This window comes from Pristiophorus japonicus, unplaced genomic scaffold (genome assembly GCF_044704955.1).
Source record: "Pristiophorus japonicus isolate sPriJap1 unplaced genomic scaffold, sPriJap1.hap1 HAP1_SCAFFOLD_428, whole genome shotgun sequence".
In the NCBI taxonomy this organism is placed as follows: domain Eukaryota; kingdom Metazoa; phylum Chordata; class Chondrichthyes; family Pristiophoridae; genus Pristiophorus; species Pristiophorus japonicus.
Genome location: NW_027254179.1, coordinates 328,992 through 356,728, shown reverse-complemented (window position 1 = coordinate 356,728; position 27,737 = coordinate 328,992). Strand labels below are relative to the sequence as shown.

The 27,737-nt window shown below is 51.4% G+C and overlaps 1 protein-coding gene across 1 annotated transcript in view; it reads right to left on the bottom strand.

The window, feature by feature from the left end:
- The window catches only part of LOC139251260 (von Willebrand factor A domain-containing protein 7-like), a 122,705-nt gene that overhangs the window by 48,813 nt on the left and 46,155 nt on the right, over positions 1-27,737 (bottom strand). Inside the window, exons 6-8 of the mRNA XM_070873230.1 lie at positions 17,164-17,333; positions 10,909-11,021; positions 3,369-3,485 (exon numbers count right to left, since the gene is read on the bottom strand). Of these exons, the coding sequence (XP_070729331.1) occupies positions 3,369-3,485; positions 10,909-11,021; positions 17,164-17,333 (400 nt within the window). The remainder of the gene's footprint in view (positions 1-3,368; positions 3,486-10,908; positions 11,022-17,163; positions 17,334-27,737) is intronic.

The following is a 27,737-nucleotide window of genomic DNA, read 5'->3' as shown; positions in this document are numbered from 1 at the left end:
ACTCTCACTGGGGTACGGATCCGACACACACTGACTCTCACTGGGGTACGGGTCCCACACACACTGACTCTCACTGGGGTACAGTCCCACACACACTGGCTCTCACTGGGGTACAGTCCCACACACACTGACTCTCACTGGGGTACGGGTCCCACACACACTGACTCTCACTGGGGTACAGTCCCACACACACTGACTCTCACTGGGGTACAGTCCCACACACACTGACTCTCACTGGGGTACAGTCCCACACACACTGACTCTCACTGGGGTACGGGTCCCACACACACTGACACTCACTGGGGTACAGTCCCACACACACTGACTCTCACTGGGGTACGGGTCCCACACACACTGACTCTCACTGGGGTACAGTCCCACACACACTGACTCTCACTGGGGTACAGTCCCACACACACTGACTCTCACTGGGGTACAGTCCCACACACACTGACTCTCACTGGGGTGAGGGTTCCACACACACTGACTCTCACACTGGGGTACGGGTCCCACACACACTGACTCTCACTGGGGTACGGGTCCCACACACACTGACTCTCACTGGGGTACGGGTCCCACACACACTGACTCTCACTGGGGTACGGGTCCCACACACACTGACTCTCACTGGGGTACGGGTCCCACACACACTGACTCTCACTGGGGTACGGGTCCCACACACACTAACTCTCACTGGGGTATGGGTCCCACACACACTGACTCTCACTGGGGTACGGGTCCCACACACACTGACTCTCACTGGGGTACAGTCCCACACACACTGACTCTCACTGGTGTATGGGTCCCACACACACTAACCCTCACTGGGGTACAGGTCCCACACACACTGACTCTCACTGGGGTACGTGTCCCACACACACTGACTCTCACTGGGGTACGGGTCCCACACACACTGACTCTCACTGGGGTACGGGTTCCACACACACTGACTCTCACTGGGGTACGGGTCCCACACACACTGACTCTCACTGGTGTATGGGTCCCACACACACTGACTCTCACTGGGGTACAGTCCCACACACACTGACTCTCACTGGTGTATGGGTCCCACACACACTAACCCTCACTGGGGTACAGTCCCACACACACTGACTCTCACTGGGGTACAGTCCCACACACACTGACTCTCACTGGGGTACGTGTCCCACACACACTGACTCTCACTGGGGTACGTGTCCCACACACACTGACTCTCACTGGGGTACAGTCCCACACACACTGACTCTCACTGGGGTATAGTCCCACACACACTGACTCTCACTGGGGTACGTGTCCCACACACACTGACTCTCACTGGGGTGCAGTCCCACACACACTGACTCTCACTGGGGTACGGGTCCCACACACACTGACTCTCACTGGGGTACAGTCCCACACACACTGACTCTCACTGGGGTACGGGTCCCACACACACTGACTCTCACTGGGGTACGGGTTCCACACACACTGACTCTCACTGGGGTACGGGTCCCACACACACTGACTCTCACTGGGGTACGGGTCCCACACACACTGACTCTCACTGGGGTACGGGTCCCACACACACTGACTCTCACTGGGGTACAGTCCCACATACACTGACTCTCACTGGGGTACGGGTCCCACACACACTGACTCTCACTGGGGTACGGGTCCCACACACACTGACTCTCACTGGGGTACGGGTCCCACACACACTGACTCTCACTGGGGTACAGTCCCACACACACTGACTCTCACTGGGGTACGGGTCCCACACACACTGACTCTCACTGGGGTACGGGTCCCACACACACTGACTCTCACTGGGGTACAGTCCCACACACACTGACTCTCACTGGGGTGAGGGTCCCACACACACTGACTCTCACACTGGGGTACGGGTCCCACACACACTGACTCTCACTGGGGTACGGGTCCCACACACACTGACTCTCACTGGGGTACGGGTCCCACACACACTGACTCTCACTGGGGTACGGGTCCCACACACACTGACTCTCACTGGGGTACGGGTCCCACACACACTGACTCTCACTGGGGTACAGTCCCACACACACTGACTCTCACTGGGGTACGGGTCCCACACACACTGACTCTCACTGGGGTACGGGTCCCACACACACTAACTCTCACTGGGGTATGGGTCCCACACACACTGACTCTCACTGGGGTACGGGTCCCACACACACTGACTCTCACTGGGGTACAGTCCCACACACACTGACTCTCACTGGTGTATGGGTCCCACACACACTGACCCTCACTGGGGTACAGGTCCCACACACACTGACTCTCACTGGGGTACGGGTCCCACACACACTGACTCTCACTGGGGTACAGTCCCACACACACTGACTCTCACTGGGGTACAGTCCCACACACACTGACTCTCACTGGGGTACGTGTCCCACACACACTGACTCTCACTGGGGTACGGGTCCCACACACACTGACTCTCACTGGGGTACGGGTTCCACACACACTGACTCTCACTGGGGTACAGTCCCACACACACTGACTCTCACTGGGGTACGGGTCCCACACACACACTGACTCTCACTGGGGTACAGGTCCCACACACACTGACTCTCACTGGGGTACGGGTCCCACACACACTGACTCTCACTGGGGTACAGGTCCCACACACACACTGACTCTCACTGGGGTACAGTCCCACACACACTGACTCTCACTGGGGTACGGGTCCCACACACACTGACTCTCACTGGGGTACAGGTCCCACACACACTGACTCTCACTGGGGTACGGGTCCCACACACACTGACTCTCACTGGGGTACAGGTCCCACACACACACTGACTCTCACTGGGGTACAGGTCCCACACACACTGACTCTCACTGGGGTACGGGTCCCACACACACTGACTCTCTTTGGGGTACAGTCCCACACACACTGACTCTCACTGGGGTACAGTCCCACACACACTGACTCTCACTGGGGTACGGGTCCCACACATACTGACTCTCACTGGGGTACGGGTCCCACACGCACTGACTGTCACTGGGGTACAGTCCCACACACACTGACTCTCACTGGGGTACGGGTCCCACACACACTGACTCTCACTGGGGTACAGGTCCCACACACACTGACTCTCACTGGGGTACGGGTCCCACGCACACACTGACTATCACTGGGGTACGGGTCCCACACATACTGACTCTCACTGGGGTACGGGTCCCACACACACTAACTCTCATTGGGTACGGGTCCCTCGAGTTTCAAATCAAGCAGATACCGATGGTTAAATGAGTTAATAAAGTCGACAGAGCATCAGGTTCCTCTGGTTTGGGGAGTCGCGATCAAGGGGACTGGACCTTAATATCCTGTTGTGACACCTTACCCGGGATTGTGTCTGCTCGATCAGGGCAAGGATGGTGTTTCTCAGGTGAATGTCCTTGGCTGGAGCATCGGTGAACACAAAGATTTGGGAGTTGATGCCAGAGCTGGTCAGCGCGAGCTGGAACATGAGAGAGGAAAGAATCTTTCTTAGCCAGAGATAACCAGAGTTAGGGTCCGAGAGTCACATTGCCGGGCTAGGCGGTGTTAGAGGGACCTCCGCAGATACAGGAGTGTGTGAGAGAAGAGTTATAGGGACCTCCCCAGATACAGGAGTGTGTGAGAGAAGAGTTATAGGGACCTCCCCAGATACAGGAGTGTGTGAGAGAAGAGTTATAGGGACCTCCCCAGATACAGGAGTGTGTGAGAGAAGAGTTATAGGGACCTCCGCAGATACAGGAGTGTGTGAGAGAAGAGTTATAGGGACCTCCCCAGATACAGGAGTGTGTGAGAGAGAGGGGTTCGAGGGACCACCCCAGATACAGGAGTGTGTGAGAGAAGAGTTATAGGGACCTCCCCAGATACAGGAGTGTGTGAGAGAAGAGTTATAGGGACCTCCGCAGATACAGGAGTGTTTGAGAGAAGAGTTATAGGGACCTCCCCAGATACAGGAGTGTGTGAGAGAAGAGTAATAGGGACCTCCCCAGATACAGGAGTGTGTGAGAGAAGAGTTATAGGGACCTCCCCAGATACAGGAGTGTGTGAGAGAGGGGTGAGAGGGACCACTCCAGATACAGGAGTGTGAGAGAGAGGGGTTCGAGGGACCACCCCAGATACAGGAGTGAGAGAGGGGTTAGAGGGACCTCGCCAGAAACAGGAGTGTGAGAGAGAGGGGTTCGAGGGACCACCCCAGATACAGGAGTGAGAGAGGGGTTAGAGATACCTCGCCAGAAACAGGAGTGTGAGAGAGAGAGGCTTAGAGGCACCTCCCCAGATTCAGGAGTGTGTGAGAGAGGGGGGTTAGAGGGATTACCCCAGATACAGGAGTGTGAGAGAGAGGGTTAGAGGGACATTTCCAGATACAGGAGTGTGTGAGAGAGGGTTAGAGGGACCTCCCCAGATACAGGAGTGTGTGAGAGAGGTTTGAGGGAACTCCCCAGATACAGGAGTGAGAGAGGGGTTTGAGGAACCTCCCCATATACAGGAGTGTGAGAGAGGGGTTAGAGAGACCTCCCCAGATACAGGAGTGTGAGAGAGAGAAGGTTAGAGGCACCTCCCCAGATACAGTAGTGTGTGAGAGGGGTTAGAGGGACCTCCCCAGATACAGTAGTGTGTGAGAGAGAAGGTTAGAGGGACCTCCCCAGATACAGTAGTGTGTGAGAGGGGTTAGAGGGACCTCCCCAGATACAGTAGTGTGTGAGAGAGAAGGTTAGAGGGACCTCCCCAGATACAGTAGTGTGTGAGAGGGGTTCGAGGGACCTCCCCAGATACAGTAGTGTGTGAGAGGGGTTACAGGGACCTCCCCAGATACAGTAGTGTGTGAGAGAGAAGGTTAGATATGTAAAGAGAAAAAGGTTAGTAAAGACAAACGTAGGTCCCCTGCAGTCAGAATCAGGGGAAATCATAACGGGGAACAAAGAAATGGCGGACCAATTGAACAAGTACTTTGGTTCGGTATTCACGAAGGAGGACACAAACAACCTTCCGGTTATAAAAGGGGTCGGGGGGTCTAGTAAGGAGGAGGAACTGAGGGAAATCCTTATTAGCCGGGAAATTGTGTTGGGGAAATTGATGGGATTGAAGGCCGATAAATCCCCAGGGTCTGATGGACTGCATCCCAGAGTACTTAAGGAGGTGGCCTTGGAAATAGTGGATGCATTGACAGTCATTTTCCAACATTCCATAGACTCTGGATCAGTTCCTATGGAGTGGAGGGTAGCCAATGTAACCCCACTTTTTAAAAAAGGAGGGAGAGAGAAAAGAGGGAATTATAGACCGGTCAGCCTGACATCGGTAGTGGGTAAAATGATGGAATCAATTATTAAGGATGTCATAGCAGTGCATTTGGAAAGAGGTGACATGATAGGTCCAAGTCAGCATGGATTTGTGAAAGGGAAATCATGCTTGACAAATCTTCTGGAATTTTTTGAGGATGTTTCTAGTAGAGTGGACAAGGGAGAACCAGTTGATGTAGTATATTTGGACTTTCAGAAGGCGTTCGACAAGGTCCCACACAAGAGATTGATGTGCAAAGTTAAAGCACATGGGATTGGGGGTAGTGTACTGACATGGATTGAGAACTGGTTGGCAGACAGGAAGCAAAGAGTAGGAGTAAATGGGTACTTTCCAGAATGGCAGGCAGTGACTAGTGGGGTACCGCAAGGTTCTGTGCTGGGGCCCCAGCTGTTTACATTGTACATTAATGATTTAGATGAGGGGATTAAATGTAGTATCTCCAAATTTGCGGATGACACTAAGTTGGGTGGCAGTGTGAGCTGCGAGGAGGATGCTGTGAGGCTGCAGAGCGACTTGGATAGGTTAGGTGAATGGGCAAATGCATGGCAGATGCAGTATAATGTGGATAAATGTGAGGTTATCCACTTTGGTGGTAAAAACAGAGAGACAGACTATTATCTGAATGGTGACAGATTAGGAAAAGGGGAGGTGCAAAGAGACCTGGGTGTCATGGTACATCAGTCATTGAAGGTTGGTATGCAGGTACAGCAGGCGGTTAAGAAAGCAAATGGCATGTTGGCCTTCATAGCGAGGGGATTTGAGTACAGGGGCAGGGAGATGTTGCTACAATTGTACAGGGCCGTGGTGAGGCCACACCTGGAGTATTGTGTACAGTTTTGGTCTCCTAACTTGAGGAAGGACATTCTTGCTATTGAGGGAGTGCAGCGAAGATTCACCAGACTGATTCCCGGGATGGCGGGACTGACCTATCAAGAAAGACTGGATCAACTGGGCTTGTATTCACTGGAGTTCAGAAGAATGAGAGGGGACCTCATAGAAACATTTAAAATTCTGACGGGGTTAGACAGGTTAGATGCAGGAAGAATGTTCCCAATGTTGGGGAAGTCCAGAACCAGAGGTCACAGTCTAAGGATAAGGGGTAAGCCATTTAGGACCGAGATGCGGAGGAACTTCTTCACCCAGAGAGTGGTGAACCTGTGGAATTCTCCACCACAGAAAGTAGTTGAGGCCAATTCACTAAATATATTCAAAAAGGAGTTAGATGAGGTCCTCACTACTAGGGGGATCAAGGGGTATGGCGAGAAAGCAGGAATGGGGTACTGAAGTTGAATGTTCAGCCATGAACTCATTGAATGGCGGTGCAGGCTAGAAGGGCCGAATGGCCGACTCCTGCACCTATTTTCTATGTTTCTATGTAACTCCAGATACAGGAGTGTGTGAGAGGGGTGAGAGGGCCCTCCCCAGATACAGGAGTGCGTAAGAGAGAGAGAAGGTTAGAGGGATCTCCCCAGATACAGCAGTGTGTGAGAGAGAAGGGTTAGAGGGACCTCTCCAGATACAGGAGTGTGTGAGAGAGAAGGTTAGAGGGATCTACTCAGATACAGGAGTGTGTGAGAGAAGGTTAGCAGGACGTCCCCAGATTCAGGAGTGTGTGAGAGGGGTGAGAGGGCCCTCCCCAGATACAGGAGTGCGTAAGAGAGAGAGAAGGTTAGAGGGATCTCCCCAGATACGGCAGTGTGTGAGAGAGAAGGGTTAGAGGGACCTCTCCAGATACAGGAGTGTGTGAGAGAGAAGGGTGAGAGAGACCTCCTCAGATACAGGAGTGTGTGAGAGAGAAGGTTAGAGGGACCTCCCCAGATACAGGAGCGTGTGAGAGAAGGTTAGCAGGACATCCCCAGATACAGGAGGGTGTGAGAGAGAGAGAAGGTTAGAGGGACCTTCGCAGATACAGGAGTGTGTGAGAGAGAGAGGGTTAAAGGGACCTCCCCAGCTACAGGGGTGCATGAGAGAAAAGGTTAGAAGGACCTCCCCAGATACAGGAGTGTGTGATAGAGGGGTTAGAGGGATCTCCCCAGATACAGGAGTGTTAGAGAGAGAGAAGGGTTAGAGGGCCCTCCCCAGATACAGGAGTGTGAGAGAGGGGTGAGAGGGTCATCCCCAGATACAGGAGTGTGTGATAGAGAGAGAAGGTTAGAGGGGTCCCTGCAGATACAGGAGTGTGTGAGAGGGGTTAGAGGGACCTCTCCATATACAGGAGTGTGTGAGAGAGAATGTTAGAGGGACCTCCCCAGTTACAGGAGTGTGTGAGAGAGAGAATGGTTCGAGGGACCTCCTCAGATACAGGAGTGTGTGAGAGAGAGAGGGATTAGAGGGACCTCCCCAGATACAGGAGTGTGTGAGAGAGAGGGGTTAGAGGGATCTCCCCAGATACAGGAGCGTGTGAGAGAAAGAAGGTTTAGAGGGATCTCCCCAGATACATGAGTGCGTGAGAGAGAGAGAAGGTTAGAAGGACCTCCCCAGATAAAGGTGCGTGTGAGACAGAGTGGTGTTAGAGGGACCTCCCCAGATACAGGAGTGTGTGAGAGAGAGAAGGTTTCGAGGGACCTACCCAGATACAGGAGTGAGTGTGAGAGAGAGAGGGGTTAGAGGGAACTCCCCAGATACAGGTGTGTGTGAAAGAAGGTTTAGAAAGACCTCCCCAGATACAGGAGTGTGTGAGAGGGGTTAGAGGGACCTCCCCAGATACAGGAGTGTGTGAGAGAGAGGGGTTAGAGGGATCACCCCAGATACAGGAGTGTGTGAGAGAGAGCAGGTTTAGAGGGATCTCCCCAGATACATGAGTGCGTGAGAGAGAGAGAAGGTTCGAAGGACCTCCCCAGATAAAGGTGCGTGTGAGACAGAGTGGTGTTAGAGGGACCTCCCCAGATACAGGGGTGTGTGAGAGAAGGTTTAGAAAGACCTCCCCAGATACAGGGGTGTGTGAGAGAAGGTTTAGAAGGACCTCCCCAGATACAGGGGTGTGTGAGACAGAGTGGTGTTAGAGGGACCTCCCCAGATACAGGGGTGTGTGAGAGAAGGTTTAGAAAGACCTCCCCAGATACAGGAGTGTGTGAGAGGAGTTAGAGGGACCTCCCCAGATACAGGAGTGTGTGAGAGAAGGTTTAGAAAGACCTCCCCAGATACAGGAGTGAGTGAGAGAGAGAGAAGGTTTAGAGGGACCTCCCCAGATACAGGAGAGTGTGAGAGAGAGAGAAGGTTTAGAGGGACCTCCCCAGATACAGGAGAGTGTGAGAGGAGTTAGAGGGACCTCCCCAGATACAGGAGTGTGTGAGAGAGGGGTTAGAGGGACCTCCCCAGATACAGGAGTGAGTGAGAGAGAAAGAAGGTTTGGAGGGACCTCCCCAGATACAGGAGTGTGTGAGAGAAGGTTTAGAAAGACCTCCCCAGATACAGGAGTGAGTGAGAGAGAGAGAAGGTTTAGCGGGAACTCCCCAGATACAAGAGTGTGTGAGAGGAGTTAGAGGGACCTTCCCAGATACAGGAGTGTGTGAGAGAGAGAGGGGTTATAGGGACCTCCCCAGATACAGAAGTGTGTGTGAGAGAGAGAAGGTTTAGAGGGACCTCCCCAGATACAGGATTGTGTGAGAGAGAGAGGGGTTATAGGGACCTCCCCAGATACAGGAGTGTGTGAGAGAGAGCAGGTTTAGAGGGATCTCCCCAGACACATGAGTGCGTGAGAGAGAGTGAAGGTTTGAAGGACTTCCCCAGATAAAGGTGCGTGTGAGACAGAGTGGTGTTAGAGGGACCTCCCCAGATACAGGGGTGTGTGAGAGAGAGAGAAGGTTTAGAGGGGCCTCCCCAGATACAGGAGTGTGTGAGAGAAGGTTTAGAAAGACCTCCCCAGATACAGGAGTGTGTGAGAGAAGGTTTAGAAAGACCTCCCCAGATACAGGAGTGAGTGAGAGAGAGAGAAGGTTTAGCGGGAACTCCCCAGATACAAGAGTGTGTGAGAGGAGTTAGAGGGACCTTCCCAGATACAGGAGTGTGTGAGAGAGAGAGGGGTTATAGGGACCTCCCCAGATACAGAAGTGTGTGTGAGAGAGAGAAGGTTTAGAGGGACCTCCCCAGATACAGGATTGTGTGAGAGAGAGAGGGGTTATAGGGACCTCCCCAGATACAGGAGTGTGTGAGAGAGAGCAGGTTTAGAGGGATCTCCCCAGATACATGAGTGCGTGAGAGAGAGTGAAGGTTTGAAGGACTTCCCCAGATAAAGGTGCGTGTGAGACAGAGTGGTGTTAGAGGGACCTCCCCAGATACAGGGGTGTGTGAGAGAGAGAGAAGGTTTAGAGGGGCCTCCCCAGATACAGGAGTGTGTGAGAGAAGGTTTAGAAAGACCTCCCCAGATACAGGAGTGAGTGAGAGAGAGAGAAGGTTTAGAGGGACCTCCCCAGATACAGGAGAGTGTGAGAGGTGTTAGAGGGACCTCCCCAGATACAGGAGTGTGTGAGAGAGGGGTTAGAGGGACCTCCCCAGATACAGGAGTGAGTGAGAGAGAGAGAAGGTTTAGCGGGAACTCCCCAGATACAGGAGTGTGTGAGAGGAGTTAGAGGGACCTCCTCAGATACAGGAGTGTGTGAGAGGGGTTAGAGGGACCTCCCCAGATACAGGAGTGTGTGAGAGAAGGTTTAGAAAGACCTCCCCAGATACAGGAGTGAGTGAGAGAGAGAGAAGGTTTAGCGGGAACTCCCCAGATACAAGAGTGTGTGAGAGGAGTTAGAGGGACCTTCCCAGATACAGGAGTGTGTGAGAGAGAGAGCGGTTATAGGGACCTCCCCAGATACACTAGTGTGTGAGAGAGAGAGGGGTTATAGGGACCTCCCCAGATACAGGAGTGAGTGAGAGAGAGAGAAGGTTAGAGGGACCTCCCCAGATACAGGAGTGTGTGAGAGAGAGAGAAGGTTTAGAGGGACCTCCCCAGATACAGGAGTGTGTGATAGATGGGTTAGAGGGACCTCCCCAGATACAGGAGTGAGTGAATGAGAGAGAAGGTTTAGCGGGAACTCCCCAGATACAAGAGTGTGTGAGAGGAGTTAGAGGGACCTCCCCAGATACAGGAGTGTGTGAGAGAGAGAGAAGGTTAGAGGGACCTCCCCAGATACAGGTGTGTGTGAGAGAGATGGGTTAGAGGGACCTCCCCAGATACAGGAGTGTGTGAGAGAAGGTTTAGAGGGACCTCCCCAGATACAGGAGTGAGTGAGAGAGAGAGATGGTTTGGAGGGACCTCCCCAGATACAGGAGTGTGAGAGAGGGGTTAGAGGGACCGCCCCAGATACAGGAGTGAGTGAGAGAGAGAGAAGGTTAGAGGGACCTCCCCAGATACAGGAGTGTGTGATAGATGGGTTCGAGGGACCTCCCCAGATACAGGAGTGAGTGAGAGAGAGAGAAGGTTTAGCGGGAACTCCCCAGATACAAGAGTGTGTGAGAGGAGTTAGAGGGACCTCCCCAGATACAGGAGTGTGTGAGAGAGAGAGAAGGTTAGAGGGACCTCCCCAGATACAGGTGTGTGTGAGAAAGATGGGTTAGAGGGACCTCCCCAGATAGAGGGGGAAATTTGTAAATATACGAACCTGAAGACCACTAAGGCATAATTCTGGGGCGTCACCCCCTCCTTCAGCATTCAACGATGAGATTAACTGCTTGAAGTGATCTGGGTCATTGGTCTTGAAGACAGGGCCGAAGCCTACAATAGGAACCAGATTTGGTGATGTTCTTGGCATAATTAATTCAGACCCACACTGCACGGTATTGTAATCCCTCCGCCCCTGTGTGTGTCTCCCCACACACCTCCACGGCAAAGGGCATGTGTCTGAGGGCCAGACAACGTAAGAACATCAGAAATAGGAGCAGGAGTCGGCCATTCGGCCCCTCGAGCCTGCTCCGACATTTAACACCATCATGGCTGATCCGATCATGGACTCAGCTCCACTTCCCCGCCCGCTCCCCATAACCCTTCACTCCCTTATCGCTCAAAAATCTGTCTATCTCCGCCTTAAATATATTCAATGACCCAGCCTCCACAGCTCTCTGGGGCAGAGAATTCCACAGATTTACACCCCTCTGAGAGAAGAAATTCCTCCTCATCTCAGTTTTAAATGGGCGGCCCCTTATTCTGAAACTATGCCCCCTAGTTCTAGATTCCCCCACGAGGGGGAAACATCCTCTCTGCATCCACCCTGTCAAGCCTCCTCAGAATCTTATACGTTTCGATAAGATCACCTCATTCTTCTAAACTACAATGAGTAGAGGCCCAACCTACCTCAACCTTTCCTCATAAGACAACCCCCTCATCCCAGGAATCAACCGAGTGAACCTCCTCTGAACAGCCTCCAAAGCAAGTATATCCTTTCGTAAATATGGAAACCAAAACTGCACGCAGTACTCCAGGTGTGGCCTCACCAATACCCTGTATAACTGGAGCAAGACTTCCCTGCTTTTATACTCCATCCCCTTTGCAATAAAGGCCAGGATACCATTGGCCTTCCTGATCACTTGCTGTACCTGCATACTAACCTTTTGTGTTTCATGCACCAGTACCCCCAGGTCCCGCTGTACTGCAGCACTTTGTAATCTTTCTCCATTTAAATAATGATTTGCTTTTTTATTTTTCCTGCCAAAGTGGATGACCTCACACTTTCCCACATTATACTCCATCTGACAAATGTTTGCCCACTCACTTATATCCCTTTGCAGATTTTTTGTGTCTTCCTCACAATTTGCTTTCCCATCCATCTTTGTATCATCAGCAAATTTGGCTACATTACACTCAGTCCCTTCATCCAAGTCATTAATATAGATTGTAAATAGCTGGGGTCCCAGCACTGAGCCCTGTGGCACCCCACTAGTTACTGATTGCCAACCGGAAAGTGACCCATTTAACATAGAAACAGAGAAATTTACAGGGCAGAAGGAGGCCATCTCGGCCCATCGTGTCCGCCCCGGCCGACACAGAGACACACGGCCCTCGGTCAGTAGCCCTGAAGGTTACATATAAACCTATGAACAATGACGGAAAGGCAAAGGTCACCCAGCCCAACCAGTCCGCCTCACACAACTGCGACATCCCCTTACACTGAAACATTCTACACTCCACCCCAACCAGAGCCATGTGATCTCCTGGGAGAGGCAAAAACCCGATAAAAACCCAGGCCCATTTAGGGAGAGAAAAATCTGGGAAAATTTCTGTCCGACCCATCCGGGCGATCGACACTAGTCCAGGAGATCACCCTGGCCGTATTCGATTCCCTGCGGTACTTACCGTTATATCTGCTCCATCCAACACAAGGTCATCCAGTCTAATCCCAATTACCAGCTCTAGGTCTGTAACCCTGCAGGTTACTGCACTTTAAGCGCCCATCCAACCCATTTATCCCGACTCTCTGTTCTCTATTAGTTAACCAATCCTCTGTCCATGCTAATATATGACCCCCAACCCCGTGAACTTTTATCTTGTGCAGTAACTTTTTATGTGGCACCTTACCGAATGCCTTCTGGAAATCCAAATACACCACATCCACTGGTTCCCCTTTATCCACCCTGTTCATTACATCGTTAATAGACTCCAACATTTTCCCAACCACAGATGTTGGGCTAACTGGTCTATAGTTTCCTGCTTTTTGTCTGCCTCCTTTTTTAAATAGGGGCGTTAAGTTTGCGATTTTCCAATCGGCTGGGACCGCCCCAGAATCCAGGGAATTTTGGTAGATTACAACCAATGCATCCACTATCCCTGCCGCTACTTCTTTTAAGACCCGAGGATGCAGACCCTCAGGTCCAGGGGACTTGTCCACCTTTAATCCAAAAAATGGCTTGTTGGCCTTCATAGCTAGGGGATTTGAGTATAGGAGCAGGGAGGTCTTACTGCAGTTGTACAGGGCCTTGGTGAGGCCTCACCTGGAATATTGTGTTCATTTTGGTCTCCTAATCTGAGGAAGGACGTTCTTGCTATTGAGGGAGTGCAGCGAAGGTTCACCAGACTGATTCCCAGGATGGCAGGACTGACATATGAGGAGAGACTGGATCAACTAGGCCTTTATACACTGGAGTTTAGAAGGATGAGAGGGGATCTCATAGAAACGTATACGATTCTGACGGGATTGGACAGGTTAGATGCAGGAAGAATGTTCCCGATGTTGGAGAAGTCCAGAACCAGGGGTCACAGTCTAAGGATAAGGGGTAAGTCATTTAGGACCGAGATGAGGAGAAACTTCTTCACTCAGAGAGTTGTTAACCTGTGGAATTCCCTACCGCAGAGAGTTGTTGAGGCCAGTTCATTGGATATATTCAAGAGGGAGTTAGATATGGTCCTTACGGCTAAAGGGATCAAGGGGTATGGAGAGAAAGCAGGAATGGGATACTGAAGTTGCATGATCAACCATGATCTTATTGAATGGTGGTGCAGGCTCGAAGGGCCGAATGGCCTGCTCCTGCACCTATTTTCTATGTTTCTATTATTTTACCGAGTACTGCCTCTTTAGTGACAGTGATTGTATTAAGCTCCCCCTCTCAATAGCCCCCGATTATCAATTATTGGGATATTTTTAGTGTCTTCCACCATGAAGACCGAAACAAAATATTTGTTCAAAGTCTCTGCCGTTTCCCTGTTGCCCGTTATTAATTCCCCGGTCTCATCCTCTAAGGGACCAACGTTTACTTTAGCCTCTGGTTTCCTTTTTATACACCTGTAGAAACTCTTACTGTCTGTTTTTATATTTCTTGCTAATTTACTTTCAGAATCTATCTTCTCACTCTATTTTTTTTTAGTTGTCCTTTGCTGGTTTCTAAAAGTTTCCCAATCCTCTGGCCTACCACTAATCTTTGAAACTTTGTATGCCAATGTTTTCAATTTGATACCATCCTTTATTTTCTGAGTTACGAAATAGAAAATTTGACACCGAGCCGAATAAGGAGATATTAGGGACAGGTGACCAAAAGCTGGGTCAAAGAGGTGGGTTTTAAGGAGCATCTTAAAGGAGGAGAGAGAGGCGGAGAGGTTTAGGGAGGGAGTTCCAGAGCTTGGGGCCCAGGCAGCTGAAGGCACGGCCACCGATGGTGGAGCGATGGGAATCGGGGGATGGGCAAGAGGGCAGAATTGGAGGAGGGCAGAGATCTGGGAGGGTTGTTGAGGCTGGAGGAGGTTACAGAGATAGGGAGGGGTGTAGGGGTGGGAGGAGGTTACAGAGACAGGGAGGGGTGTAGGGGCTGGAGGGGGTTACAGAAATAGGGAGGTGTGTAGGGGCTGGAGGAGATTACAGAGATAGGTAGGGGTTTAGGGGCTGGAGGAGGTTACAGAGATAGGTAGGGGTTTAGGGGCTGGAGGAGGTTACAGAGATAGGGAGGGGTGTAGGGGCTGGAGGAGGTTACAGAGATAGGGAGGGGTTTAGGGGCTGGAGGAGGTTACAGAGAAAGGGAGGGGTGTAGGTGCTGGAGGAGGTTACAGAGATAGGGAGGGGTGTAGGGGCTGGAGGAGGTTACAGAGATAGGGAGGGGTGTAGGGGGCTGGAGGAGATTACAGATATAGGGAGGGGCGCGGGAGGAGGTTACAGAGATAGGGAGGGGTGTAGGGGGCGGGAGGAGGTTACAGAGATAGGGAGAGTTGTAGGGGGCTGGAGGAGATTACAGATATAGGGAGGGGTGTAGGGGCGGGAGGAGGTTACAGAGATAGGGAGGGGTGTAGGGGGCGGGAGGAGGTTACAGAGATAGGGAGGGGCAAGGAGGCCATGGAGGGATTTGCAAAGCAGGATGGGAATTTTGAAATCGAGTCATTGCCGGACCGGGAGCCATTGTGGGTCAGTGAGCACAGGGGGTGATGGGTGAGTGGGACTCGGTGCGAGTTAGGACATGGGGCAGTGAGCACAGGGGGTGAAGGGTGAGTGGGACTCGGGGCGAGTTAGGACACGGGGCAGTGAGCACAGGGGGTGATGGGTGAGTGGGACTGGGTGTGAGTTAGGACACGGGGTCAGTGAGCACAGGGGGTGATGGGTGAGCGGGACTCGGTGCGAGTTAGGACACAGGGCAGTGAGCACAGGGGTTGATGGGTGAGTGGGACTCGGTGTGAGTTAGGACATGGGGCAGTGAGCACAGGGGGTGATGGGTGAGTGGGACTGGGTGTGAGTTAGGACACGGGGCAGTGAGCACAGGGGGTGATGGGTGAGTGGGACTGGGTGTGAGTTAGGACACGGGGGCAGTGAGCACAGTGGGTGATGGGTGAGTGGGACTCGGTGTGAGTTAGGACACGGGGGCAGTGAGCACAGAGGGTGATGGGTGAGTGGGACTGGGTGTGAGTTAGGACACGGGGGCAGTGAGCACAGGGGGTGATGTGTGAGTGGGACTGGGTGCGAGTTAGGACACGGGGCATTGAGCACAGGGGGTGATGGGTGAGTGGGACTCGGTGCGAGTTAGGACACGGGGTCAGTGAGCACAGGGGGTGATGGGTGAGTGGGACTGGGTGTGAGTTAGGACACGGGGACAGTGAGCACAGGGGGTGATGGGTGAGTGGGACTGGGTGTGAGTTAGGACACGGGGACAGTGAGCACAGGGGGTGATGGGTGAGTGGGACTGGGTGTGAGTTAGGACACGGGGGCAGCGAGCACAGGGGGTGATGGGTGAGTGGGACTGGGTGTGAGTTAGGACACGGGGGCAGCGAGCACAGGGGGTGATGGGTGAGTGGGACTCGGTGTGAGTTAGGACACGGGGGCAGCGGGGTTTTGGAGAGAACTGGTGAAGGTTGAAATATTCACAAGGACGAACCCAGAACTGAGAGGTTATAACTATCAGGAAAGGCTGGGGCTCATTTCTCTCGAGAAGAGAAGGCTGAGGGGTGAGCTGATGGAGGTGTGTAGATTATGAAAGGGTTCGATAGGGTAGACGTAGAGAAGATGTTTCCCACTTGTGGGGGAGACCAGAACTAGGGGCCATCAATATACGACAGTCACTAATAAATCCAATGGGGAATTCAGGAGAAACTTCTTTACCCAGAGAGGGGTGAGAATGTGGGACTCGCTCCCACAGGGAGGGGTCGAGGCGAGGAGCAGAGATACATTGAAGGGGGAAGCTGGATAAACACATGAGGGAGAAAGGAATAGAAGGATATGGTGATGGGGTGAGATGGAGAGGGGAGGGAGGGGGCTGGTGTGGGGCATAAACCCCGGCACGGAGCGGTGGGACATAAACCCCGGCACGGAGCGGTGGGACATAAACCCCGGCACGGAGCGGTGGGACATAAAGCCCGGCACGGAGCGGTGGGACATAAACCCCGGCACGGAGCGGTGGAGCATAAACCCCGGCACGGAGCGGTGGAACATAAACCCCGGCACGGAGCGGTGGGACATAAACCCCGGCACGGAGCGGTGGGACATAAACCCCGGCACGGAGCGGTGGGACATAAAGCCCGGCACGGAGCGGTGGGACATAAACCCCGGCACGGAGCGGTGGGGCATAAACCCCGGCACGGAGCGGTGGAACATAAACCCCGGCACGGAGCGGTGGGACATAAACCTTGGCACGGAGCGGTGGGACATAAACCCCGGCACGGAGCGGTGGTACATAAACCCCGGCACGGAGCGGTGGGACATAAACCCCGGCACGGAGCGGTGGGACATAAGCCCCGGCACGGAGCGGGGGGACATAAACCCCGGCACGGAGCGGTGGGACATAAACCCCGGCACGGAGCGGGGGGACATAAACCCCGGCACGGAGCGGTGGGACATAAACCCTGGCACGGAGCGGTGGGACATAAACCCCGGCACGGAGCGATGGGACCCAGTGGCCTGTGTCTGGACTGTGACCTGCGTCTATCTCCGTGTAACTCTGTGACAAGCAATCACCTGGATCACTGAACGGCACCAACACGTAGGAGGAAGGTTCCTCAGGAGTTCCACGCTTGCTGTCGATGATGGAGACCGTTCTCTCTTTGACGGCAATGATATCGTCTCCCATACTGCCAGTGGTGTCGATCACAAAGGTCAGCGCGGAGGGACTGTCAATGTTCAGGAACCTGCAGGATTCACGTCATCGCAGATCAGCCAATCGACCAATCAAAACCATCACTACACCTCGCGTGACATTCCATCCGATTAATTCCCCACCCCCAACCTCCCCTCTCCCAGCAGTGCTTCCTCAAACACCCGCTTCCGCTAATCCACGGGACACCCCAAACCTGTAACCCAGCCCAGACTGATGTCGAGTTATATCTGGGCAGGTACAGCACGGGGTTAGATACAGAGTAAAGGTCCCTCTACACTGTCCATCAAACACTCCCAGGGCAGGTACAGCACGGGGTTAGATACAGAGTAAAGCTCCCTCTACACTGTCCCATCAAACACTCCCAGGGCAGGTACAGGGGGTTAGATACAGAGTAAAGCTCCCCCTACACTGTCCAATCAAACACTCCCAGGGCAGGTACAGGGAGTTAGATACAGAGTAAAGCTCCCTCTACACTGTCCCATCAAACACTCCCAGGGCAGGTACAGGGGGTTAGATACAGAGTAAAGCTCCCTCTACACTGTCCCATCAAACACTCCCAGGGCAGGTACAGCACGGGGTTAGATACAGAGTAAAGCTCCCTCTACACTGTCCCATCAAACACTCCCAGGGCAGGTACAGCATGGGTTTAGATACAGAGTAAAGCTCCCTCTACACTGTCCCATCAAACACTCCCAAGGCAGGTACAGCACGGGGTTAGATACAGAGTAAAGCTCCCTCTACACTGTCCCATCAAACACTCCCAGGGCAGGTACAGCACGGGGTTAGATACAGAGTAAAGCTCCCTCTACACTGTCCCATCAAACACTCCCAGGGCAGGTACAGGGGGTTAGATACAGAGTAAAGCTCCCTCTACATTGTCCCATCAAACACTCCCAGGGCAGGTACAGGGGGTTAGATACAGAGTAAAGCTCCCTCTACACTGTCCCATCAAACACTCCCAGGGCAGGTACAGCACGGGGTTAGATACAGAGTAAAGCTCCCTCTACACTGTCCCATCAAACACTCCCAGGGCAGGTACAGCATGGGTTTAGATACAGAGTAAAGCTCCCTCTACACTGTCCCATCAAACACTCCCAAGGCAGGTACAGGGGGTTAGATACAGAGTAAAGCTCCCTCTACACAGTCCCATCAAATACTCCCAGGGCAGGGACAGGGGGTTAGATACAGAGTAACGCTCCCTCTACACTGTCCCATCAAACACTGCCAGGGCAGGTACAGGGGGTTAGATACAGAGTAAAGCTCCCTCTACACTGTCCCATCAAACACTCCCAGGGCAGGTACAGCACGGGGTTAGATACAGAGTAAAGCTCCCTCTACACTGTCCCATCAAACACTCCCAGGGCAGGTACAGGGGGTTAGATACAGAGTAAAGCTCCCTCTACACTGTCCCATCACACACTCCCAGGGCAGGTACAAGGGGTTATATACAGAGTAAAGCTCCCTCTACACTGTCCCATCAAACACATGTTGGTTAGTTGGTGAAGTTTTGAGCTGTGCAAGGGTGTGAGTGATCTGAGGACTGGGAGTGTGTGTGAGCGGGGGGTCTATGTCAGGATGATCTGAGGACTGGGAGTGTGTGTGAGCTGGGGGTCTATGTCAGGATGATCTGAGGACTGGGAGTGTGTGTGAGCTGTGGGTCTATGTCAGGATGATCTGAGGACTGGGAGTGTGTGTGAGCTGGGGGTCTATGTCAGGATGATCTGAGGACTGGGAGTGTGTGTGAGCTGGGGGTCTATGTCAGGATGATCTGAGGACTGGGAGTGTGTGTGAGCTGGGGGTCTATGTCAGGATGATCTGAGGACTGGGAGTGTGTGTGAGCTGGGGGTCTATGTCAGGATGATCTGAGGACTGGGAGTGTGTGTGAGCTGGGGGTCTATGTCAGGATGATCTGAGGACTGGGAGTGTGTGTGAGCGGGGGGTCTATGTCAGGATGATGTTGAGACTGGGAGTGTGTGTGAGCTGGGGGTCTATGTCAGGATGATCTGAGGACTGGGAGTGTGTGTGAGCGGGGGGTCTATGTCAGGATGATCTGAGGACTGGGAGTGTGTGTGAGCGGGGGGTCTATGTCAGGATGATGTTGGGAATGGGAGTGTGTATGAGCGGGGGGTCTATAAAAGGATGATGTTGGGACTGGGAGTGTGTGTGAGCGGGGGGTCTATGTCAGGATGATCTGAGGACTGGGAGTGTGTGTGAGCGGGGGGTCCATGTCAGGATGATCTGAGGACTGGGAGTGTGTGTGAGCTGGGGGTCTATGTCAGGATGATCTGAGGACTGGGAGTGTGTGTGAGCTGGGGGTCTATGTCAGGATGATCTGAGGACTGGGAGTGTGTGTGAGCTGGGTGTCTATGTCAGGATGATCTGAGGACTGGGAATGTGTGTGAGCTGGGGGTCTATGTCAGGATGATCTGAGGACTGGGAGTGTGTGTGAGCTGGGGGTCTATGTCAGGATGATCTGAGGACTGGGAGTGTGTGTGAGCGGGGGGTCTATGTCAGGATGATGTTGAGACTGGGAGTGTGTGTGAGCTGGGGGTCTATGTCAGGATGATCTGAGGACTGGGAGTGTGTCTGAGCGGGGGGTCTATGTCAGGATGATCTGAGGACTGGGAGTGTGTGTGAGCGGGGGGTCTATGTCAGGATGATGTTGGGACTGGGAGTGTGTGTGAGCTGGGGGTCTATGTCAGGATGATGTTGGGACTGGGAGTGTGTGTGAGCGGGGTGTCTATGTCAGGATGATCTGAGGACTGGGAGTGTGTGTGAGCTGGGGGTCTATGTCAGGATGATGTTGGGACTGGGAGTGTGTGTGAGCGGGGGGTCTATGTCAGGATGATCTGAGGACTGGGAGTGTGTGTGAGCTGGGGGTCTATGTCAGGATGATCTGAGGACTGGGAGTGTGTGTGAGCTGGGGGTCTATATCAGGATGATCTGAGGACTGGGAGTGTGTGTGAGCGGGGGGTCTATATCAGGATGATCTGAGGACTGGGAGTGTGTCTGAGCGGGGGGTCTATGTCAGGATGATCTGAGGACTGGGAGTGTGTGTGAGCGGGGGGTCTATGTCAGGATGATGTTGGGACTGGGAGTGTGTGTGAGCGGGGGGTCTATGTCAGGAAGATCTGAGGACTGGGAGTGTGTGTGAGCTGGGGGTCTATGTCAGGATGATCTGAGGACTGGGAGTGTGTGTGAGCTGGGGGTCTATGTCAGGATGATCTGAGGACTGGGAGTGTGTGTGAGCGGGGGGTCTATGTCAGGATGATCTGAGGACTGGGAGTGTGTGTGAGCGGGGGGTCTATGTCAGGATGATGTTGGGACTGGGAGTGTGTGTGAGCATGGGGTCTATGTCAGGATGATGTTGGGACTGGGAGTGTGTGTGAGCGGGGGGTCTATGTCAGGATGATCTGAGGACTGGGAGTGTGTGTGAGCTGGGGGTCTATGTCAGGATGATCTGAGGACTGGGAGTGTGTGTGAGCGGGGGGTCTATGTCAGGATGATCTGAGGACTGGGAGTGTGTGTGAGCTGGGGGTCTATGTCAGGATGATGTTGGGACTGGGAGTGTGTGTGAGCTGGGGTTCTATGTCAGGATGATCTGAGGACTGGGAGTGTGTGTGAGCTGGGGGTCTATTTCAGGATGATCTGAGGACTGGGAGTGTGTGTTAGCTGGGGGTCTATGTCAGGACGATGTTGGGACTGGGAGTGTGTGTGAGCTGGTGGTCTGATAGAGAATAGAAACAGGCTGCATTTAGACTGAGCACATTGCATTAAGTCATCAATCGACTTGACATTTCAGGACCTTTGACAATGAGCCAATTCGGGGTTAAGAATATATCAATTGAGCCAATACGGTCAAAGAAGGATAGTTCTTTTTTGGAACTCTGGAAGAGGATGCAGCCAGGGATACAATTCAGCCAACAAACCAGGCTTGTCACAAGATAACGACCTTATAGAAGCATTTAAGCGACTGACAATACAACAACAGAAGGAGTTACATGGGATAGCAAAAAATGATTAGAGCCCACCCTGGCCCCCCTCCTCGCACTAATACAACAGAGGGGAGATGGGCTATATATAACTGTGAGGATGGGTGATAAGGATGTGGACTGTCTTTTAGACACAGGGGCGGAATTAACATGCTTACCCCTACAATATGTAGACTTTTTGCCGCTGGATGGTAGGGCACGTGGAGTTGGGGGCCATAAAATGGAAATGAAATGGACAACACCGGTACTTATAGGGCTGGGTCCACATGAACTAACCACGCCGGTCTGGATAGGCCCAGTAGATCAACCCCTTTTGGGAATGGACATTCTAATCCAAATAGATTCATCGTTGCATTTCGAGGATGGTCGGGTGACATGGTCAATTAGAACTTTGAAGAAAGAAGAATTGAAGGAACACCCGATATGGGCTAAAGATAAGAACGATTGTGGCCGACTCCAGGTGGAGCCTGCGTCATTTACAGGGACCAAGCCTCCATGCACTAAACAGTATCCCATCAGTCCAACTGCCATCGCGGGAATCTTACCGGTTATTCAGCAATTGGAGAAACAAGGGGTGCTTATTAAAACGCATAGCTCCTCCAATAGCCCCGTGTGGCCGGTACAGAAATCTAATGAGACTTGGCGTTTGACTGTCGATTATAGGAAAGCTAACCAGTGTATTGATCAAAAAGCTCCTTTGGTCGCAGATCCCTCCACCATTTTTAATGCCCTCAAACCGGAACATAAATATTTCTCGGTTATAGATATGGCCAACGGATTTTGGTCGGTGCCTCTGGCACCGGAGGTTCGACAGTGGTCTGCTTTCACGGTCAAAGGACAACCGGATACTTGGACCCGGTTACCGCAGGGTTTCCACAACAGCCCTACGGTATTCCACATGGCTTTACAAAGCCATTTGCGAGAATTACCTCCTCTGTCATCCACAGTCATCCAATATGTAGACGATATCCTGCTCGCTTCAAACACGGAAGAACAGCATGAACAAGATTTACGAGCTTTGCTGGAACACCTTCGGCTGAAAGGACATAAAGCCAGCATCGACAAAGCACAAATATCCCAAGAAGAGGTTGTATACCTGGGACAAAATATTTCACAAGGAAAGAGAGAACTTACCCAGGATAGAACTGCAGCCATTCGGGCTGCTAAAAAACCCACCACTATTCAGGAACTAAGGTCTTTTTTGGGATTGTGTAACTTTAACAGAAATTGGATTGACTCCTTCACACAGCTTGCCCAGCCACTGAATGATATTTTAAAGGGGAAACGTGCCTCTAAAGAAGACATCACCCTCACTAAGGAACAGCAAGAGGCCTTCCTGAGTTTGAAAAAGGCTTTGTGTTCGGCACCGGCTCTGGGAATCCCCGACAGTGGTAAGCCATTTACCCTGTTTGTCCATGAGAAAGAAGGATATATGACAGCTATACTGACACAAGAACATGGGGATCGGCAAAGACCTATTGGCTATTATTCAGCAAAACTGGATGCAGTAGCCCTCGGATGGGGAAGTTGCCCAAGGGCCATGGAAGCTACATGTCGAGCGGTAATGACCACTGCGGGTCTAGTCCTCGACCAAAAGCTGATTGTCAAGTGTCCCCACACCGTACATGCTTTGCTGTCTATGAATAGAATGTCTCAGGTGACGGCAGCAAGATGGACCTGCTGGACAGCAGTTTTGGAAGCTCCTAATCTCCATATCGTCCGGGCCAGCCCGGTTAATCCCGCAACTATGCTCCCGATGTCAGAATCGAGGGAGCAAGAGGGGGGAGAATGTGAAGAGCATGACTGCGTGGAGATTTTAAAAGAAACAGAAGAAGCAGCCTTAGCAGCAGAGCAGCCTCTGCACAACCCAGACCTCATCCTGTTTACAGATGGTTCCTCCTTTGTTGACAATAGTACCAGAAAAGCAGGATGGGCAGTTACAACCTTATATGAGGTAGTGGCAAAAGGATGTTTACCCTCAGGAACGTCAGCACAACAGGCCGAGTTACGGGCCCTGTCAGAAGCATGTCGAATAGCAGAAGGACAGACAGCTAATGTCTACACAGATTCGTGTTGTGCTTTTGGAGTCGCTCACGACTTTGGTCTGTTATGGCGGAAAAGGGGATTCCTCACTGCTGCTGGTACACCTATCTGAAATGGAAAAGAAGTCCGAGACTTACTGGAGGCCATACAATTACCTCAGGAAGTGTCCATCCTGAAGAGTAAGGCCCATACCAAGGAAAATACCACAGAAGCACAGGGAAATGCCCTAGCCGACCAGGCAGCTAAAGATGCCGCCTCACAGGGCGGTCCTCCAGAAGAACCAACACAGATGTGCAGATTGAAAGCACTCAGGACTCTGACACGAGACCTTCAAACAATGCAAGGCGAGTGCTCCCGAGAGGAAAAATGGACATGGATTGAGGCAGGAATTAAGCTATGTGAAGGTGGTGTCTGGAGACAAAGAGTTACCGACAAGCCAGTCGCTCCACAAGCGCTTATGCCTTTTTTAGCCCAACAGATCCACTCGTGGGGACACTTGGCCTCACAACAGATGACGGCACGGTTCCAGAAAAGCTGGTGGGGTCGGGGATTTAAAAAACATGGCCAGCTGGTAGCAGACCGCTGTGTGGTCTGCCAGAAAAATAATTCTGGACCCATCACGGTAATGCCCCAACTGAGGCCCCCTGCCCCAGCCGGACCATTCCAGCATCTGCAGGTTGATTATATATCTCTTCCTTCATGCCAAGGATACACGAACATTCTTGTCATGGTCAACAGATTCTCTAGATGGGTAGAAGCTGTCCCAACCAAAAGAGCCACAGCCAATCACACTGCAAAGGTCTTGTGTAAGGATTACATTCCCCGATGGGGAGTCCCGAGTAGCATTGACTCAGATCAGGGAACACACTTCACAGGTGCTGTCTGCCAAGAAGTCTGTAGGTTACTGAACATTACGTGGGATTTACACTGTCCTTATCACCCACAATCATCAGGACAAGTAGAGCGAATGAATCGAACTCTGAAACAACAGCTTGCCAAATATCACCAAGAAGGAACACCATGGCCCCAGGCACTACCAATAGTGCTCTGTAGCATTAGGGCAACCCCGAACAGAACTACAGGTCTAAGCCCATTTGAAATTATAACAGGAAGACCCATGTCGCTGCCAGGAACTATCGATTTACGGAAAGCTGATGTTCACTTAATGAGTGACACTTTGTTATCATACTGTCAGAACCTAACCAATGCTATTAGTTCTGTTTCCCGACAGGTATCGGCAGCTTGGGGTAATCCACCCGAAGGAGGACACGACATCATCCCGGGAGTCTGGGTGTATGTGAAAAAGTTGCATAAAGAACCTTTGGGGGCCAAGTGGGAGGGACCTTATCAAGTGTTATTGACCACTCAGGCAGCTGTTAAAGTCCAAGGAAAGAAAGCCTGGATCCAGGCTTCACACGTTAAACGAGCACCCGTAACTGAAGCTGAAATCTAATAAGGACAATTACTTTTTGCCAAAATGTATAAATTTACTGTATTACCGACTGTAGGTATACTAGGCATTTGCCTCCTTCTTACTAGCCGACCCTCTGCACCAAAGGGAAATAGTAGGGTAGCAAGAGAATTACATGTAAATACTTTTTTATATATGTCATACATTTATGCCAAACAAGGTAACATTTCTAATTGTTGGGTGTGTACGCATATTCCTATTCACTCAAAGGGAGGGGTTCCCTTGAGGCCAGTTCCCTTGAATATCTCGGAAATTGCTGAGTGGATAATTAATCAAAACAAAATAGACAATGCGTTTCAGGATACGGAAAACTGGGCACGTAAATGGAAGAGCAGGTTACAATCTGACTACCTTTGAAGGGGGATACCAACCGTGCTACAATAATTCCAAACGGCCCCCATTTTTTGTTATCACTAAATACAACGGGAATAGGAAGACCGGGGGAATCAGTCTGTCAGATTAGAAACATCAAAGGAGACCAAAATATGGGGTATAGTAACTGCTCCCGGAATTATAATATAATCAAACCACGGAACCGTCCAAACTGGGCCGATGTGGGAATTCTTAACGTAACGCGGATTCTGAATAAAACAGATGGAAAAGCCTGGACAGGCCCCGGAGTGTTGCTGACAAAGAAACAGCTAACATTCATTGTCTATAATGGCACCTATTGGGTGTGTGGCCACAAGGCCTATCCTTGGCTGTCCCAGAATTGGATGGGATCCTGCTATTTAGCCTACATTGTGCCTTATATGTATCATATAAAGTCACTGTTGGAACATTTACACCGTCCTAAGAGAGCTATCACAGGAACAGAGAGGTTCTTTGCCATTCTGATCCCCAGGTATGGGACCACCAGACTGGCAAGGGAATCCATTAACATGGCATCCGTTGTGGAACGGGTAGCCAATGATACCTCAGAGGCCCTAGTTAAAATCAATGCAGAAATGGTAGCAATCCGCACAGTAGCCCTACAGAATAGACTGGCCCTTGATGACATTCTGGCTGAAAAGGGAGGTACTTGCACCCTACTCGGAACTGAGTGTTGCACATATATCCCAGATAGCTCCGAAGAAATTACCCACTTAGCGGAGCATATCCAAAAGGAGGTAGAAAAACTTAAGCAACCCCCATCATTCACTTTGTGGAGCGGAGCCACTGAATGGCTAGGTTCAATAGGAACTTCATTGGTGGAAGGTTTAATTCTATTTGTTGTAATTGTTTTACTTTTATATTGTTTGTTTATGTTGATTAAATGTTGTTGCGACCAGGCGACTGTAGCTGCTGTCCCACAGGTGAGACACCTTGCAGGTCCCAGCAGACCATCTGTACGTGGCACAGGGGTATGTTATGCTTAAGGGAAGGTTGTTTACTGGTTGAATTAAGATATTGATTTGGATTAAATTGGAATAAGGTTAATTAAGCTACTAAAACCAGACTTCCATTGTGGCCATGATGGAACTCGGGTTGGTGTAAATTTGTGTGGAAGCTACCAGTCCGGACATGTGGCGAAACACATCAACAAATTTTAGAAGGAAACTCTATTAACATATATGAAATTATTTAGTAGAATGTTTAACCAGTGATACCTGATGTTTTATGATTCAGTTTGTGAAAGAATCAAATGGGGGATTGATCGAGAATTCAAACAGGCTGCACTTAGACAGGTTGAGAAAACACAGACTACCATGTGTACGTGTGACTGAGCACATTGCATTAAGTCGTCACTCAACTTGACATTTCAGGACCTTTGACAGTGAGCCAATTCGGGGTTAAGAATATATCAATTGAGCCAATAAGGTCAAAGAAGGCGAGTTCTTTTCTAGAACTCTGGAAGAGGACGCAGCCAGGGATACAATTCAGCCAACAAACCAGGCTTGTCACAAGATAACGACCTTATAGAAGCATTTAAGCGACTGACAATACAACAACAGAAGGAGTTACATGGGATAGCAAAAAATGATTAGAGCCCACCCTGGCCCCCCTCCTCACACTAATACAACAGAGGGGAGATGGGCTATATATAACTGTGAGGATGGGCGATAAAGATGTGGACTGTCTTTTAGACACAGGGGTGGAATTAACATGCTTACCCCTACAACATGGAGACTTTTTGCCGCTGGATGGTAGGGCACGTACAGCCTATGGAGTTGGGGGCCATAAAATGGAAATTAAATGGACAACACCGGTACTTATAGGGCTGGGTCCACATGAACTAACCACGCCGGTCTGGATAGGCCCAGTAGATCAACCCCTTTTGGGAATGGACATTCTAATCCAAATAGATTCATCGTTGCATTTCGAGGATGGTCGGGTGACATGGTCAATTAGAACTTTGAAGAAAGAAGAATTGAAGGAACACCCGATATGGGCTAAAGATAAGAACGATTGTGGCCTACTCCAGATGGAGCCTGCGTCATTTACCGGGACCAAGCCTCCATGCACTAAACAGTATCCCATCAGTCCAACTGCCATCGCGGGAATCTTACCGGTTATTCAGCAATTGGAGAAACAAGGGGTGCTTATTAAAACGCATAGCTCCTCCAATAGCACCGTGTGGCCGGTACAGAAATCTAATGAGACTTGGCGTTTGACTGTCGATTATAGGAAAGCTAACCAGTGTATTGATCAAAAAGCTCCTTTGGTCGCAGATCTCTCCACCATTTTTAATGCCCTCAAACCGGAACATAAATATTTCTCGGTTATAGATATGGCCAACGGATTTTGGTCGGTGCCTCTGGCACCGGAGGTTCGACAGTGGTTTGCTTTCACGGTCCAAGGACAACAGTATACTTGGACCTGGTTACCGCAGGGTTTCCACAACAGCCCTACGGTATTCCACATGGCTTTACAAAGCCATTTGCGAGAATTACCTCCCCTGTCATCCACAGTCATCCAATATGTAGACGATATCCTGCTAGCTTCAAAC